The 18072-nt window shown below is 42.6% G+C and overlaps 2 protein-coding genes across 7 annotated transcripts in view; one reads left to right on the forward strand and one right to left on the reverse strand.

The window, feature by feature from the left end:
* Positions 1–1795: 1795 nt before the first annotated feature.
* On the forward strand, positions 1796–10250 carry AKTIP (AKT interacting protein). Of its 5 annotated transcripts, XM_055412783.2 has the most exons (11): positions 1796–1923; positions 2775–2901; positions 4369–4482; positions 5538–5743; positions 7823–7887; positions 7972–8072; positions 8572–8660; positions 8740–8838; positions 8931–9038; positions 9813–9873; positions 10037–10250. In XM_055412783.2, exons 3-11 carry the CDS (start codon positions 4441–4443, stop codon positions 10145–10147), a joined length of 882 nt encoding a protein of 293 aa, XP_055268758.1. In that variant the 5' UTR covers positions 1796–1923; positions 2775–2901; positions 4369–4440; the 3' UTR covers positions 10148–10250. The 5 variants fall into 5 exon arrangements, with proteins under 5 accessions (XP_055268758.1, XP_055268759.1, XP_088686337.1 ...); XM_055412784.2 differs by lacking the exon at positions 2775–2901 and having other exon boundaries at positions 1797–1923; XM_088830211.1 differs by lacking the exon at positions 2775–2901 and having other exon boundaries at positions 1797–1923; positions 10040–10250.
* Positions 10251–10892: 642 nt separating this feature from the next.
* Positions 10893–18072, reverse strand: part of RBL2 (RB transcriptional corepressor like 2) — a 43584-nt gene continuing 36404 nt past the window's right edge. The window contains exons 18-23 of one of the 2 annotated variants that reach the window (XM_055412779.2): positions 17991–18062; positions 17211–17316; positions 15732–15937; positions 14953–15117; positions 12181–12352; positions 10893–12034 (exon numbers count right to left, since the gene is read on the reverse strand). In XM_055412779.2, coding sequence (XP_055268754.1) covers positions 12182–12352; positions 14953–15117; positions 15732–15937; positions 17211–17316; positions 17991–18062 — 720 coding nt within the window. In that variant the 3' untranslated portion in view covers positions 10893–12034; position 12181. Of the gene's footprint in view, positions 12353–14952; positions 15118–15731; positions 15938–17210; positions 17317–17990; positions 18063–18072 lie in introns of both variants that reach the window. The other variant, XM_055412782.2, reaches the window with a different exon arrangement.

An 18072-nucleotide genomic window follows, 5' to 3' on the forward strand; every position in this document is an offset into this window, starting at 1 on the left:
AGTGCCTGAAGTCCAGACTGCCACCACTGGACCCTGCCCTCCCATATGAGGCAAATCTCCATGCTATACAAGTCGATTTGAATTGGATTTTCTGGCACCTGCAGCTGTAAGGATTCTGATACGTGTCTGAAGCATCCAGTGCCAAATGGATGCTGAAGCTCAGTGGAGAGGTCTGAGCTGGAGAAATATATGTGAGTCCTTGGTGAAGCTTAGGGAAGAGATGAGATTGTCAAGAAGGGTAGAAGGTGGGATCAGAAAAAAGTTTAGGAAAGAATGATGAAACTGCCAAGAAGTTGAGGAGGGATTGGGTCAGAGAGGTGCCAAGGGAGATCACCGGTGGCCAGGAGAAAGGACTTCCTGCTTATCTTCCTCTTTATATTGACTGGGACTAAGAGTAAGGTCATCACAACATTCCCCAGTGTATTTTAACTGGACAAACGGAAGTGGCTCAGGAATGTTTTCATTAGAGGAGGAAGCTGGATTTCAGAACCAACCCTTGGGATTAGGAGCGTTTGGCTGTCTGCCATGTAACAAGGAGGTCATTTTACCAGAACGTGAAAGGCCACCAAAAATTGAACAAAACAGCCAGATCAGAGAATATTTCTCCTCTTCGGAGTGTAAGATACCGAGTAAGGTGGGGATTGGAAGGGCACCCACCCACCCTTCCAAGGAGGCACCATTGTAAGAAAAGCCTCGGAGGTGTGAAAGCCAAGGGCATCTGCCACATAATGAGGCCGCAGAGAAACGTGGGAAATGAGATGGGAATATGGGAATGTGGCCAGCGCAGGGTGTGCCTTGTGAATCAGGCTGCGTTTAAATCTCACTCAGTCTGAAACGACTCCCGTGGAAGGCTTCTGAGTTAGATGTGGTGAAGATGCTCCAGATCACCTTTGTTAGGTAAAAAAACAAAAATAACCATTAAAAAATCAGAGGACCGGGAGCTTCGTTACCGTGAAAGACGTTCTCAAACTTCAAGGCGTACCAGAATCGCCAGAGGAACTTAGGACAAATGTAAATTCCTGGTACTCATCGCCCCTCGGGTTCGGATTTTATAGGTCAGGTCCGACAGGTACACTTTTAAAAAGCCCTTCTGACAGCAAGGCTACTGCCCAGGAGTGGCTTGGGAGTTTAGTCCCATTTTCTGTACCTATGCGCTCCTCCGCTCCTTGACACAGAAAACAGACATTTCTCAAGGATACACCAAACGTTCTCCCAGGTTCCCCCACCCTGACAGCGGCCGCAGCCCCTCCCACTGCGGGCCGGCCAGACCCGAGCGGCCCGACGTGGCGGTGTCCGGCCTGGCGGCGCAGCAGGAGCCTGAGGGACGAGCGAGGGCGGGTACCCGGGCGGTCGGGCGGCGGCCGGCCCCGCCCCCGGGCTCCTCGTTCGGGACTCCGGCTCCGCGACACTACCCAGCGCTGACTCAGGCTTGGGAAACCCGCAGTCCCAGGCTCCCCGACTAGCAGCGGCGGTCACGCACGGGCCCGTGGGCGGGTCTCCATGGTGACTGGCAGACGCTGTGACCAATTATGTCCGGGCGCTTGTTTCCGCCCCATTCCCCCCTCCCCCGCAGGGACCGATACTTCCGTGGCTGACATTTCTCTCCGGGCGCTGTTACGTAAGGGGAGGGTCAAGCGCGGCCCCACCCGAACCGAGCAGATTTGATTGGCAGGACCTGGAGCCACCGCCCCAACGCCCCCGGAAGAACGTCTTTGACCGACAGGTATAGGAACCACTCTGCGCCGCGAGGCTGGGCGGAAGCATCCGGGCCCTGGGGCTGGGGCTGCGGGGCGGAGCCGGAGGCTGAGAACAGGGCCGGGCGGGGCGGAGAGTAGGCAGGGGCTGGGCTGGCGCTGCGGCCAGAGATGCTGTGGGACTGCGACGGCGCTCGGCCGCTGGGAGCACTGCACTGAAAACACCGAGGTGAGGTGCGCTGCCAGGCTCTGGTAGGTGCGCGAGGGCCGTGGAGTCCTCGGACCCGGGCCGCCAGCGTCCTCAGGCCCGGCATTTGTGTGCTCTGCCGGGGTTTCTAGACTGGAGCGACGGCGGCCGCGCTGGGACACGGGGGCGGGGCCGGGCACCTGTCCGCGTTTGCAGGCACCTGCTGCGCCGTCCGCCGCCGACCCGGGGGCCTGGCACTGGGGGCTGACCGGGAGCAGGGCCGGGCCGGCCTGAGGAGGGGAGGCGGGCCGGGCCGGCTCGCCCCGTCCGGGGCCTTCCCTCGTTGCCCTGCTTCGTCCCTGCTTCCAGCTTGAGGGTAGCGTCCGAGGACCGCAGTCCCCTCACCCGAGGGTCTCGCGGGTCCCGGGCCGGCCTCGAGCTAACAGCGAGGTCAAGGTTTGGCTCCTGCCTTGCATCATCCCGAGACAGGTTTGTCCAGATTCCCTACGTGCGCGGAGATGGGTTTACGCCCCGGGCGAGGGTGCCCGTCCCGGCTGTCCCCAGAGATCTGGGGCCGAGGCAGTTTTTATCTTTTCCCTGGGTCCTCCTCTGCCACCTCTTAACGTGTGATTTAAGTCTGTTCGGGATGATGTGCCTGTTTAGGCATAGCAGGTAGCACCGCCCGTCTCAAGTTTTGGCTCAGTACACGTGCGGATAATTCGTATAGGGCTAAGTTACGACTTCTCAGCTGTATGATATCAAGAGACAGTCTTGTTGTTTGTACGACCAGATCAGGAGAAATTTTTTAATTGTTTCGGAATGACTAGGACCTGTCCTGTTTTTTCTTCCATCTATGTCACATCTATTGGAAAAATGCTGTACCTGCCCAGTAGACATCTATTAAATGATGTAGTTACTCCTGAAAAGCGTGCTGCAGTTTCTCTAGGTGATTATGTCGTTGCTGGAAACAAAGGCAGCAGTAGACAATACCTCTTGCTTAAAGACAGGAGGAACCTGGGGGTAAGTTTGATTAATATTTGATTCTTAAAGGAAAAGTCATAGAATTACTAGGTATTAGACTCGGAAGACTTTACAGGTGAGTAATCCACCCCAGTCAATTTACATGGTGGTGAGCACTGTGTCCCAGGGGAACAGGGTTCCCCTGTCAAATTAGGTCTGACCTAGATGATGGTTGGGTGCTGCCCATTACTCTGGATCTGAAAACCATGTTGTTTTCATTTGCACCAAATAGGAATATTTACCCCCACTACAGTTTTGGTGCCCTGCCATTTTGGCTTGTATAATAGTCACCAGGTTTGCAGAAAGGTCTCAGCAATAAGTTGCTACTTACTAGGTTTAAGTCATTATGTAAGTGGAAGAACTAGAACCCACATTCTTTTGATTTAATTATTGGGTGGCACTGTATCTTGGAAAGCAGAACAGCAGTAATGGGCACTGGCAGGATAAGAGACCCACCTGTGTATGTCATGATCTCAGCAGAAAACAAATTTTTGCTGAATGGGGATATTTGGCACATCCTACTCTAATGACTTGCTTATAAATTTGGTGAAATACTTTTTAAGCTCTGACCCTTTTCACCTTCAGCCTTTTGATTGGTGCAAGTAGGAATTGAGCAGAGTTCTGTTTTAAACATGACTGAGCCTGGGGGGAATGTCCCCAGAGCAGACAAGCTGCTGTCCTTATAGCTCCACTTGCTGCTTCTCCCTTGTATTGTTAGTAAATGACCCACTGACTTTGTGACCTTTAAGACAGGGTTTCTTATCCACTTCATGAAGCCTTAGTGGAAGATGTGTGTTTGTGAAAGGTCTCTTTGGCCCTCTTCTGTTGCGTTTCTACATATTGCTTGGCAATTCCTTAAATGCATAATCCTGCTGTTTCCACACTTGAAGCAGTTGAAAAGATCGGGTTTTTCTGTGTATGTGGATGGTCCCAACAGCATCCAGTTTTCTCTGTCTCTCATGCTTTGTTTTTGGTTGCTAGTTTTACTGGAGAGAATTATTCTGTGTTTAAGACACGCTTAAATCAGCTCCCGTGGATCTTCAATTCCCATAACCCTGAGAACTGTGATAGACCTTTTGTGTCTGTGGGTACAGTGCATTCTGAACCTGGCTTTCCCAGCAGTCAAATGCGTAGATATTCTGCTAGTAGCAACTGTTTAGTCCATATCTTCTGCACTGCTGGCACCAGAGCTGAACTATGTCACTGAATATTCTGAATCCTGGCCAAAGACTCAGTACACAGATTCCTGTCGGCATTTAAAGATGGGAAAGAAATTGGAGTCAGAAGAGGGAGGGGGTGTAGAAGGAAACTATTTCTGAAGACTTTCTCTCCTAGGTTTTTATAACGGTATATTATATAACATTCTATTGTATTTCTATTTAGAGGTTCAGATTTAGCTCTTAACTATTTCAGAAGTCTTAACTGTTGGTATCAGTATGTTTCTCTGTTTTCCCATCTCATTTTAAGGTGAAGTGAATTCTGAGGACAGAAGAATTTGATGACACAGACCACTGAATTTCTTTGTTTGGAGCACACGTTATGAACCCTTTCTGGAGCATGTCTACAAGCTCTGTACGCAAAGTAGGTATAGTTGATGAACTTAGGGAGGAAACCCATTTGTGTCAAAACAGAGGCCAGAATAATCCATATTAAGGTTGCCTATCGTCTCAGCAGAATTAACTTTGGTTAGGTTATATTCTCACATAATGAAATTTGTGACACATATTATAGGTAGTTTTTCTACAAACTTCAAGATTTCATGGTTAGAGAAGTTTTGGGAAAGGCCAGTCCAATGTGGTCAAGTCAGACTTGAGAGAGACTGGTTTAATTTATCTAACTAAAATATCTTGTAAAATAAAACATGTTTTAGGGAAGCTTAAAATATGCAAACAAGAAAATGTCAACCATAATTCCATATCTAAGAATACCCTTATAATCTTTTTTTTCCCCCTGTTTCTGATACTGTATATATTTTTAATACAGGTGATGATACAGCCTTTGATGGTCTTGGAGACAAGGAAATAACCTGTGGGTGGTAGTTTAGTCTCTGAATCATTTAGACCTTTGTCTTTGACTAAGAATGACAGTTTATGCAAATGGTAGTCCAAATGTGAAAACATACCAGTTAGGGACCAGATCAAAATCAGACCCATGCAAGTGAGAGAAGAGATTCATCCTTTGTTTCTAACCAAAGTGCTGACATCAGGGAGTGACTAATTTCAGTCATTACACTATTTGTTTTGAGATGCTTAGCACCCAGGTTTCTACATCTACGTGCCAGGGCACCTTTCTAATCTGGTCTAATTGTGTAGTATCCCCTTGCCCTCTTTCTGGAGCCTTGAAGAGAGACCCTTTCTTTCTCTGTTTCATGTAAATTCTGTAAATGTTGGCTTTGTTGTCTATAGGATACAGCTGATGAATGAGTTTTTCTAATGGTTTAGTCTTGCATCAGCTTGATTCTGCTGTCTATAATAGCTTGCCCACTCAACAGACTTCCAGCATCTCGATCATGGTGCTAGAAGGTCCCTGTAAGAGAGTCATTCCAGCTTTTCAGTCAAGGACTGAAGAGCATCACGCATAGCCTTGTGATTTAAGAATCATCCTAACAAATGTTCTCACCACTTCATCTTGAATAGCGGTCTGATGGTGAAGAGAAGACATTAACAGGGGATGTGAAAACTAGTCCTCCACGCACTGCTCCAAAGAAACAGCTGCCTTCTATTCCCAAAAATGCTTTGCCCATAACTAAGCCTACATCTCCTGCCCCAGCAACACAGTCAACAAATGGCACGCATGCTTCCTACGGACCTTTCTACCTGGAATACTCCCTTCTTGCAGAATTGTAAGTTCTGAAACTATCCGGATAAATTTTGAATGACCCTTAAAGGTGAAGAATGAAATTTATTCTGATGGACTCAGTAAACAGCAGCCATTTAATCTTGACAGTCAAACCCATTCCCCTTCAGTATGAGCCTTAACGTATATAGGATGGAATCTATTGCTGGCAGTGTAATCTTCACCAAGGCTTTGGTGTTATATAAATATCTGCTTCTAAAAGTAACAGTTCTTACTGAAAGCTTGGGTAAGTAAGATTCAAAGACAAATATGTGCTTTAATTTCCATGTCTGTTTTGAAAAGCAAGAGGAGGGAGAAACAGATTTATTAAGCATCCAGGAACTTAATTTTGGTCTACCTTTATATGAGGTGGGGAATTCACCCCCTGAAGAGGTTGTTGTGGAGGGCAGGACAGTGGGAGGGTGGCAATCTATTCTTTCTTGGGTCAGGCGCAGCTGGAGGCTGGTGCTCCATTCTGGTGATTACCCTTAAGAGGCATCCTGACAGACTGAGAGGCTAGTCCCAGGAGGCGGAAGTCAGGAAGCCTGACCTTAGGAGTCAACAATTGAAGGAACAGGAACTGCTAACTTGGAGAAAACTTAGAAGGTACATATGAAAGCTGTCTTCATATATTTGAAGGCCCATCAATTAGAAAGAGGATTTGAGTTATTCTGTAGGACCCCCAAAGGCAGAAGTAGGCAGTTGGGAAGTTTTAGAAGATCTGGGCTCCATGTAAGGACTAGTCACAGAAGTCACAAATTGGACTGAGGTTGTACCTATCCATAGATTGTGAGGAGATGGACACCTCTGCATAGTCTGGTAGTGATGAAATAGTGCTTGGCCCATCAGAGGAGCTCAAGCAGTGAGTGAGTGCAGATGGCATTTTATTCGGTCATTTATTAATTGGCAGCAAGCTTGGAGAATTAATTCTGAATTTCAGTCATTTAAAAATGCCTTTGCCCATGAAGCTGTTTTAAAAGCATCCTCCAGTGCTCCCTTTCTTTACTAATGTTGTAATGGTCAGAGGGTCTGAGGCCCCAGTGTGAATGGCTGAGCATGAGCTGGTATCTTTATAATGAATGCCTGTGTTTGAAGCGAAGCAGTGAGTTGGACAGGCTTCTATTGTGGTGTTAAATCTGCTGTATTAGGCCACAAAATCTGCCTTTCTGGCAGACCTCTGTAGGAGATACATCTGCCATCCACACTGCTATTGATTTGCTCAATTTTAGTGATTTAAAAATGGAATAACTACTTTAAAATGATTGAAAAATAAGTGTGGTAGCAAATAGATAATAAATGAAATGTCAACTGAGATCTAATAAGTTACTTCTCAGTAAAACTGAGGATTGGCAGGTTAATGTGTTTTAAGGCCCTCAGTTCTTTTAGAGGTCTGGTCACAGCATTACTTGTGTAGGCTCATGGCTCATCTGCAGGGAACAGAGAATAACGACCAGGTCCCAGAACAGCCATTGCTGCCTGTCTTCCCTTGTTTCAGCTCCCGCCGGCTCCCATGCCAAAGCCTGAAGAGTTCAAGGGCCTGAGTTGGGGGTGAATTCAGGACCAGAGTACAGTCAGACGCTGCCCATTCAAACTTAAAACAACCCCCAAGTGAGGGAAATTCCATGGAATTTCAATGTTTTAATTACCTAAAATTGTACCTTCAAAGAGCTTTTGAATGTATGTGAGTAAAATCTAAGTCCGTGGTCACAAAAGCAATAACCTTACAAATAACTCTCACTGACCTAAAACTTGATGTCCAGCATTAACTATACAGGTTGGCTTCCAAGATGGTGTTTTGGGGAAGCTGATTTCTAGGAGAAAAGCTTGACTGTGAATCCCTGCATGGCTCTTTTCTAAATCTGGGGCCCTTATTTTGGCTGTGCTACTCTGCACCCATATGTTATGAAGCCAGAGACAGACAGCAGTTAGGGCCAGGTGAGAGACTGTGATGACTCCATCTATGTGGTCAGGGCACTGGCTCCCCTTTGAGAACCTGTCCCTTCTTTAAACAGTGAATGTGGGTGGTTTGGTCTGTGTGTGTCATTTACATTCCTACAGTCTCACTATTCTGCTGCTTATGTTTTAGTACCTTGGTTGTGAAGCAGAAGTTACCGGGTGTCTATGTGCAGCCATCTTATCGATCTGCATTAAGTAAGAAGCATTCGCTCTTTTTATAGCATGTTTGATTCCGCTGACGCAAACTTAGCCCTTAACTGTTTCTATTTTGTCCTGCAGTGTGGTTTGGAGTAATATTCATACGGCACGGACTTTATCAGGATGGCGTATTTAAGTTTACAGTTTACATCCCTGATAACTACCCAGATGGTGACTGTCCAGTAAGTTGGGGATATACACTCTGGCTTCATAGCTAGGTCAGTGAGGAGGGCTTAACGGGGCTTTCAGAATGTCTTGGTTCTTTTCCAGACCTAATAACTTTTACGATTTCAGTTTCCCAGAATGTTCCGTCTACTGTGTAGTCCTTTGAGGGGATTTTTTTTTTTTTTTGCTTTGTTCTGTCTTTTGCCATGCTGGCTTCTGCCTTCAGCTTTGCTTGTTTCTCTGTGCAGGGTGTACCTGTGAGGCTGGAAGCTGTGGTATAGCACTTGCCATGTGAGTGGCGATTGTTGGGCTGTAGTGTAGGACTTTTCCTTTGCTTCACTGCAAAATTTACTATTATAGGAAAATGGTGAAAGTACTTAAGTGTCCCTGTCAAGGCAGCTCTTTGACTTTAAGCAACAAGACTGCCTTGTCCTGAAGCTCCTTTTACAACTTGTGTGTGTGGGTTTAACAAGCTCCACTGCTTCCATTAAAGGCAGTGTCTTTCTCTCACTGTAGCGTCTGGTGTTTGATATTCCCGTCTTTCACCCGCTAGTGGATCCCACGTCGGGTGAACTGGATGTGAAGAGAGCATTTGCAAAATGGAGGTTAGTAAATAAGGAGTTTCATGTGGTGATGTAAGCCAGTAAGGGGAAGCCTTAGTCACCTTGCTGTGTTTCCCTTTAGGCGGAACCATAATCACATTTGGCAAGTACTGATGTATGCAAGGAGAGTCTTCTACAAGATTGATACAGCAAGCCCCCTAAACCCAGAGGCTGCAGTGCTGTATGTTACTTTGCTTTGTCATTTAAGATACATTTGAAAAGACAGCGGAGGAGATCATGTTGGTAACCTTTTGATTTCAACTTTTGACACAGGTACGAGAAAGATATTCAGCTTTTTAAAAGTAAAGTGGTTGACAGCGTTAAGGTGTGCACTGCTCGCTTGTTTGACCAACCTAAAATAGAAGACCCCTATGCAATTAGGTGAGTGGTACATTATCCAGATAAGCCACACTTGGCAGTCCTGGGCTTCTGTTTTCCAGGTGGCCTTAGAATGGGGATTTAAAAGGAAAGTGAGTCATCTGCTAGCCTACAACCTTTCTAACTTGATTTCTGCTTTACATGGATGACACTGTGCCAGGAGCAAGCTATTGAGTGACTTTGGTTTCTCAAAGATCCTGGTAATGTGCTCACACAAGTGTCAGGACTTTTCCTTCCAATTGGAGCCCCTCTTAAATGGTCATTATGCCATCAACCTACAGATTTGGTGAAAGGAGGGAAACTAATCAGTGTGAGTGAACAGTGGGAATCATGGGTTCCCTGAGCACTGTTGGTGTGTGTTGGGGAAGAGTGTCTGCAAGAGTGTTGAGAGCTAAAGTGACTTAGCTCTTGGGCAGCATGGGTGTTGCTGGGAAAGAGGAGCGTAGTGTAGTGTTCAAGAGCTTGGGCTCTGTCTGCAGTTAGACTGGGTGACATTTGCACTTAATTGGCTTCGGTGACCCTAAGCAGTTAATTTTACTGTGCCTTGCTTTCTTCATCTGTAATAGGACATCAGGGGTGGTTGCAAGGCTTATGTGAGCTAACCCAGGAAAAGTGCTAAGGGATAATTATGTGAGAATATCAATTTAGGTAATGTCTGAAACTTACATACTGACAACTGATTAAGACTGTTCCTTGTTAAGTTCTGTTTGGGGAATGGGCTTAAAAATGGACATTAAATTTAGTGAGCCGTTCTTTAGTGTTTCTCTCTTCCTTAAGCTTTTCTCCATGGAATCCTTCTGTCCATGATGAAGCCAGAGAGAAGATGCTGACTCAGAAAGTAAGTAGATGGGCCATTTTAGAAATAGGTAACTTGCTGTTTCCTTTCTAAAGTACCTTCACTGGTGACCATTGAGTATATATAGTGACTTTTGGGGAGACAGATTGATACAGTGCTGAAATCTCCTTATCCGTCTGTAATGTCTGTTTTTCATTGTGCCTAGAAGAAGCCTGAAGAACAGCACAATAAAAGTGTTCATGTTGCTGGCCTGTCATGGGTAAAGCCTGGCTCAGTACAGCCTTTCAGTAAAGAAGAGAAAACAGTAGCAACTTAAGAGCTGGTGAATCGGTGCACCATGCACTTTCCTGCTGGACTTCGGCTCATAAAGCTGACCAATGGCAAAGGACTGCCTGCAGAGTAAAACGTTGTGAACAGTGGCTGATGTCAGTGTTGTCCGTGTATGCTTAGGTTCTAACAGCAAGTTCTGGAAACCTCTCTTTACGTAATGCATTACTTCTGTCAGAAGTGTCTTTAAGGTGGTTATCTAGTTCAGTACTCCAAATTATTGGGGACCTTGAAGCTTACGTATTTTTTTGAATATAATGCTAAAGGTAAGTTGCATTCATTTAAACTAATGAAGTTAAGCAAAGTTCAACACTATAATTATTGTTTAATTGGTGGTTTCGGTTGTACATATGTTAGGGTGCAGAGATGAAAGGATAGAGAGAGCAGTTTCCATAGCTTATTAGCACTTTTAAGTGGAGGAGCAGTTGAATGAATGAACCTCAGTCTTCAGCTTACTGTGTTACTGATATTACAAACCGCTGTCACTGAGGGACATACTAGGTGAGTGAGAGGAAGCCAGAACACTTGTTCTTAGGTGTTTGTGTTTTTTTTTTTTTTAAGCAAATTACTGTATTTTTATGGCAGGAGGGAGAAAAAGTGTTAAAACGGTTTCTAATGAAGTCAGATTTAAACGATGAATGACTAGTGTGTTTTGTAGAGACAATAAATCAATGAATGATTGTTCTTTGTCATTTATGCAGGAAACTACCCTTTTCTCAATATAACTAAACAGATTAATTTATAAATGCTTTATTGAAAAATACACTTATTTTCATATAAAATTACAGTAGCAGTATCTTGAGAGGTTTTATAAATATTTTTGCAGAACACTATTCTAATTGAACAGTGTAAGTTCCATATTTCTTTCAGAGCAATATGAAGTTACCTAGTAACTTTGTTTATACTGATTCAATTTACAATTGAACTTTCTCCCTAATAAGATTATTATTCATTCAACTTTAAAACTGCTGGAACAATAGTGATTAATAAAGGTATATATAGATAATTCAGTAGCTGTTAAATTAACATTTTCTAATCTGTATAAATGGTACTGTGTACTAATAAAAACCTAAAATTCTCCATTCTGTTTTTTTAAACTTCCAGGAACACACCCAAAGATATTTAAAAATACCAGCTTAATAAAGACACATGTCTTTTTGGATAACTACCTCCTAAAGGAAGAGGTCATAATTTTTCATAATAATCCCCTTAATTCAACTTGATTTAAAATCTTTACTTAGCCAGCTGATCCCTATCAACAAAATGGAGAATTTAAAACACATGCCCAAAAGGTAGCTACTGGGGCTTTAACAATTTTAAAAAAGTACAAAAGCATCAAAGAAGATATTAAGCCTAGAAGTTTTGTACTTAATAAAGTTCACATTGTAGAAAGTGCCATCGCAAATATACAGCAAAATCTGGGTTACAAAATCATGCTTTTTACAGCCCTAAAGTGCCACTTCTTATACAAGTTCACTCACACATTGCACACTAATCAAAGACTTGTCACACTGCACCACACCTACTGGGGTAGGGAAGAGTTACACAGAGGAAATGGGAGACTTGGACTGGTTACCTAGGACCTCCAAATCTGGGCACTTTCCCAATTTGTTACCTTTTAGGAATGCAGAAATCTCACACTCCTACCAAGTGTTTTAGGACGAAATGCCAAGTTTCGCTTTTCATGAGGGCCAGGGCTGACCACAAAACAGGAATGAACTGAAATATGGCTCCTCTGCTAGAACATGTTAACAGAAACCTCTTCTACACACGAGTACACTTCGTTCTCTGAAGTACTTGTAATACTTGGAATAGCTTTGCCAAAGAGTTAAAAAATCCAACTGTGTTGGATTCTAGGCAGCCTTGATGGCGAGCACTGCAAGGTAGGAAAAAAGGCAGTTGGGGTAAGTAATATCCTAAGGATACTGGAAGGATTCAGGAAAAGAGCCCCATAATCTAGCATACGTCAAATGCTGCTGCTAAACAGTTTGTGAAGAGACAGTTTCAATACAACGGACTAACCTCAGTGGGAACCTCGGTCATTAGCTACATCTTGGAGACGACGTAATAAGGCAGAATGATTTTCTGGGCAAATTCTTTTTGCAGGTGATTCACTTCCATCTTCCAAAAGAATCCCTCTCTTTTTGGTTGGAGTTTCTCCTGTCCGAATCATACTGTTAATTTCTCTCAGTCTCTGGTGGCGGAGGTAAAAATAGATACAAAAAGCATTAAAATTCTGATACACACAGTTCAGTGTTACATCAAAGAACCTCAAATGAGTTAAGCAGTTTACTTTGAAGAGTCTGAACATCTTTATAAAAGAAAGAACTAGCAAATTTATACCCTTCCGGTTTCACTTCTCAGCTAGCTGACACTGATGACTGGGATAGAGGCAGAGTATTTCTGTTTTTTTAACATGCTCCAGAGGTGATTTTGATATATACTTTATAAAAGTTCACAAATCTGATTCTTTTTTACAGAAGTCACATAGCATCACATTGCTATGCCATATTTAATCAATTTCATACATTTCCATTTTCCTTTTTTAAAAAAGTAACATGACTTTATATAGTATTACGTCCCCTTTCCCCCAGTCTAGTTTACTCTTTTTTTTTATTTTTAGCAGCCATGGAGTTTCATAGGAGAAGTCTTAATTCCCTGGTAGGTAATTCATTAGTATAATACAGAATTCTAGAATGTATTATACATCTTCCTCGGGAGAACTGAGGAAAGTCAGGCAAATTATTTTCTGCATTCTCTGGTTCACGTGAGGAGCCTGGAGTGAGAAGAATATTGCCAGGGGGCTAGAAAGACTGGAACTGTGTATAGGTGCCTTCAGCACTATTTTCCCCAGAGTAGCTGTTACATTATTTTCGGCTAATTTTTTTTTTCATGTGCCACTGATTTCATTGTCCATGCTTCCTAGTAGAAAGCATACTGAGCAGATTTTACATGCATTTGTTTTAGGACATTTCAAACATGGGAACGGAAAAGCGTATATAGTGAACCTTCACATGATCATCACCCTACTTCAGCAGTGTTGGCCAGTCTTACTTGATCTATACCCTCATTCACGTCTCATCTCTCAGATGTTTTAAAGCAAATCCTATTTATTTTTTATTCTTAAATAATAGGCTTTTCTGAGGTTTAAAATAAAACCACCACAGTTTTCTACAATCAGTATATACATCTTTCTCAAATTTTAACCATTTTAAAGGCAAGTTTTCCTCTTTTCTACTCTCTTGCCTCCCTAAAAGTCTGCTCTGCACTTTACCTCTAGTCTCCCACTTACTTGAATGTTCTTAAATTGTTAACTATACACTAATTGTATAAGTGGTATTTGTATAATGTATATACAACATATTTTGTATCATGCAAGTGTAATTGTGTGTCTTACTATCTACATAACATTAATACAGATTAATAACACAATACATATAATTTATATACAATACAGTGTTTTATACACCATAATTTATATAATATGTATATGACAGTTTAAATATGAATACTTATTCCCCCCCAGATTCATACAGAATATACCTTTTTGTCCTCACCCAATCCCTAAGGACACTTACTGTTACCATTCATTCACTGAACAGATCAGGCTACTGTGTAGCTTTCTGCTCTTTTTTCTAGGAAGGCATGCATTAGAAATATAATAATGTTCATTAAGTGGGATTTCAAAAAAATTAAAATGGTATATTATGTACTGTTCGGTCCACATTATGTCTTACACCTTCTCATATCAGTATATATGGATCACATATCTAACTGCTACATAGTATTCTGTGGTAATCTGTATCATATTTTAATCCAGTGTTAACAATTCCTGAGTTTTAACTGGGGTATTTAGACCATTTATATTTACTTGCTGTTTGTTTGCTGTTTTCTTCCTTCTTTTGGCCTTCTTTTGAATAGTCCTACTCCAATTTATTTTTTGTTTAACTTTTTAATCCGTTTGGAACTTAATTTGGTATGGGATGAAAATCTACTAATAGGGAAACATCAGAGCAGTACTCTCCCTGCCATCTGTCTGTCATCCATCTCTTCATGGTATTGACATTATGTTTTTTAGGAATCTGTGCATGTGTTTTTCCTGGGCCATTTGTTATCTATGTGTGTTTTCTGAACAATCTTTATAAGTATCACTTAAGGACCTTTAAGATCTATGCCTCCTTAACAGTAAATAACATGATACCCAGAGCTCTAGCCTTATTGCCTCAAGGACTTGTTTCCCTTTCTTGTCCACTTTATCCTGGATGCCCTTCCTTCCACACCTCAGCACCCTCCTAATTTTTCATCCATTAAGGCTTGACTCAAGCTTCCCTACCCACTGCAGACTGAGGCAGATGCTACCACTTAAATCGGTGCTAATGTGCGTATCGTTAGAAAATGCCCATTTCTCCTCCTAGACTAAGAATTCAAAGGACTGAGACAGTTCCTGTCCCAGAGACAGGCACTGAGTAATCCGTCAAGGGATCTGGATTTTCTTTGCCTAACAGAAATTTGGAATTTTAAAGTTTTACAAATGGGACAAAAAAATAAAATTCCAGATTTATAGCAAAATGTGCAGATGCACAAATAGGAAAAGAGAGGAATGAAAATCCAAACCCCTTACACTGTTTCCAACTTGAAAGTTCTCCCCCAAACGCTTCTTTCCTGCTGCTGTGGGACTACTGGTCACTCTTCCTTGGTGGATCCCATCACTCGTGTGTGTGCTGAAGTCTTCCCAACAACCCTTACAATCCAAAGTGTGGGGCTGGTAAAGGCCAAGCTTTACATTAGGCTCACCTTTGAGGGACTGTTGCTGAAGTAGTAGAAAATCTTTTCTCGAGGAGAAAGCATTGCTTCATTTTTATGCGGGGAAATGTAGACAGGATGGTTCTGAGACAACTGTATTCGGCGAGGAGAGCCTGTTCTTACAAATGGATAGGGAGAGAGTGGAGGAGCATCCATCTGTTAAAAAAAAAAAATTCTACAGTAAACAAAATTCCTAACCAGTTACTTTTTTGGGAAAATGGTTATTCTTGCTGAATCAGTGAAGAGGTATAATAAACCAAATGCTTTATGAATGGTAGATAGTGGTGTATTCATGGCAAAAATGAAACCTAAAGAAAACCATACAGTAGGAATTAGTTAAGTGCTTTCTTTGTGCCACTGTTTTAACCATTTTTAATATATTATGTCATTTAATCCTCACAACAACCCTATAAGCAAAGGACTACTACTAGTCCCATTTTATATACAAGGAAACAAAAGGCACAGAGAAAGTTAAATAATCTGCAAGGTCACCAGAGCTAGCAAGTTTTGGGTCATTTGAACTTCTGCAGTCTGTCTCATATGACTATACTTTGCAGGGATCCAAATACAATCTTATTCATGTTTAACGCTTCACAACAGTAGAGGTTATGTTCATTAAGCAAATTATTTCTGTTAAAGACTTTCTCAGTTTTACTTTACTTAATAAAAGAATTATTTGTCAAACTTGTTTACACAGAAGTAGCTCAAAAACACATGATTTCTCATTCCTCAAGTGAAAAAAAGTATGAAATAATCTTCCTCAAACTCACTGCATTTGCCTGTGAGTACTTCATGGCAAATGTTTTAATCTGTTTGATGTAGATGTTGTTGTAGAACTGGATGAGGTCTCCCCTCTCTTCCTCCTCCACGTCACTGTTGGCCCCCGTGAGGCGAGTCGGGGTAGGAGGGGCACTGCTCGGTTGTGGGACTGGCAAGGTGCTGCTGGACCTCATGACAGGACTGGAGTCTCTGCTGGCTGTAACGGGTAAAACAGAAGGTGTTAAACAGGGAGACTGCTGGCTCAGGTTGCTTTCAAAAAGAAAATTCAGGAAGAGGAGGGTGAACAGCTACTCGCTCTCCTCGTTAAATGTTGGCAAATGGGCCCTCTAAACCGAGAAGCAAAGCACAGATAAGGTATTTAGTACTAACTCTGTGTATGTGTGTGCATGTTCAAACAAGTCCGACTCTTTGCGAATCCATGGAATGTAGCCCACCAGGCTCCTCTGTTCATGGGATTATCCCAGCAAGAATACTTGAGTGGGTTGCCATGCTCCAGGGGCTCTTCCCACCTCAAGGGTCGAACCTGCATCTCCTGCTTTCCTGCATTTATCCTTTACCACTGAGCTACCTGGGAAGCCCCACTAACTTTACTATCATGCTATTAATGTAGCAAGGGCTTGATTAATTGATACCAAGTATTCATTAATTGACACCAGTTTTCTAGGACTGAGCCCTGCATTCAGTTCAGTTCAGTCGCTCAGTCGTGTCCGACTCCGCGACCCCATGAATCACAGCATGCCAGGCCTCCCTGTCCATCACCAACTCCCGGAGTACACTCAAACTCATGTCCACAGAGTCAGTGATGCCATCCAGCCATCTCATTCTCCGTCGTCCCCTTCTCCTCCCGCCCCCAACCTTTCCCAGCATCAGAGTCTTTTCCAGTGAGTCAACTCGTTGCATGAGGTGGCCAAAGTATTGGAGTTTCAGCTTTAGCATCAGTCCTTCCAATGAACACCCAGGATTGATCTCCTTTAGAATGGACTGGTGGGATCTCCTTGCAGTCCAAGGGACTCTCAAAGAGTCCTCTCCAGCACCACAGTTCACAAGCATCAATTCTTCGGCGATCAGCTTTCTTCACAGTCCAACTCTCACATCCATACATGACCACGGGAAAAACCATAGCCTTGACTACATTAAGTGGTATAAACCAGCAATTAAGGATGGTATTTTCATAGCATGGTTTCTGTTGACATGCCACATTTTTCTGGAACTCAGGTCAACAAACGCCTGTCTTCTCTAACCTTTTCTAGTACCCTTAGAGACAAATGTTATGCACAATGTGTCTCGAAACCATGGAATAAAGGACAACTTTGCTACTAAATTTAGAATTTAGTTTATTGTTCCAACAAATCTTTTCCCAATAAACTTTTTTCACAGTTTCTACAACAGTAATTTTAGTAATTCTTTAGTCCTAGACCTAAAAAATAAGAGGAGCTCCTAATGTATAAATTCATAAAGATCCCACTTACTTCTGTCTTTGTTTAGTTCTGTCGGAGAATTCTGATGGCTTCTGCTGTCACTGCTGCCAGAAATTCTTCTTCTCCTTTTCCCTTTTATCAAAACACTTCTATACACCTTTAAACAGAGCATGAGAAGGCAACAGAACAGTATCTATTGAGCACATCCTAGATTATACAACTTTAACATGTTATTTAATTCTCACAGTTCCCTACAGTAATAGCTGTCCTACTCAGAGAAGGTTTGTAAATGCAGCCAAGGTTATGTATCTTTTAAATAACATTTACAGGATTTACATCCAGGCCTGTCAGGCTTCAACTTCCAAGTGCTGCCTACAGTACTACAGAGCAGCAATAACGTCTAATTGTAAAATCAAGTCATTCTAAGTCTTACATACCTACCTATCTCTTTGAGACAAGTATATAGAATTAAAGGTAAAATGGGTTTTAAAATTTCACTTAATGCTATTTTGGTTAAATGTGCAGCACTGTGTGTCCTAAACCAGACTGATTTCAAGATGACATAGAATCCAAACAGCAGCTTCCTAATTTACATCTATCTTGTAATTATCTCAATTAAAAAGGGATCAAATATTTTACATCATTAACTTTGGGGGGAAAGAGAACTTAAACTAATCAAGATGTGTGGCTGTGAATAACTAAATAAGATTAAAATAGAGTCCTAGTTTTTATCCTGGAGAAGAGGCTACAGAATCACCTGTAGTTAATTCTTTTATATGCATCAAAAAGATTTTCATCTTTAACCTCAGCCCTAAGAGAAAATGTAGTTACCTGGCTCCGAGCCTGCGGCTGAGTCCTGTAGCAACGCATAATATTCTGGAAGGACCTGTCTTCTTTTGTGACCTGGCAGAGA

Source organism: Moschus berezovskii, chromosome 22 (genome assembly GCF_049115385.1).
Source record: "Moschus berezovskii isolate FMDL1 chromosome 22, NW_MosBer_1.0, whole genome shotgun sequence".
In the NCBI taxonomy this organism is placed as follows: domain Eukaryota; kingdom Metazoa; phylum Chordata; class Mammalia; order Artiodactyla; family Moschidae; genus Moschus; species Moschus berezovskii.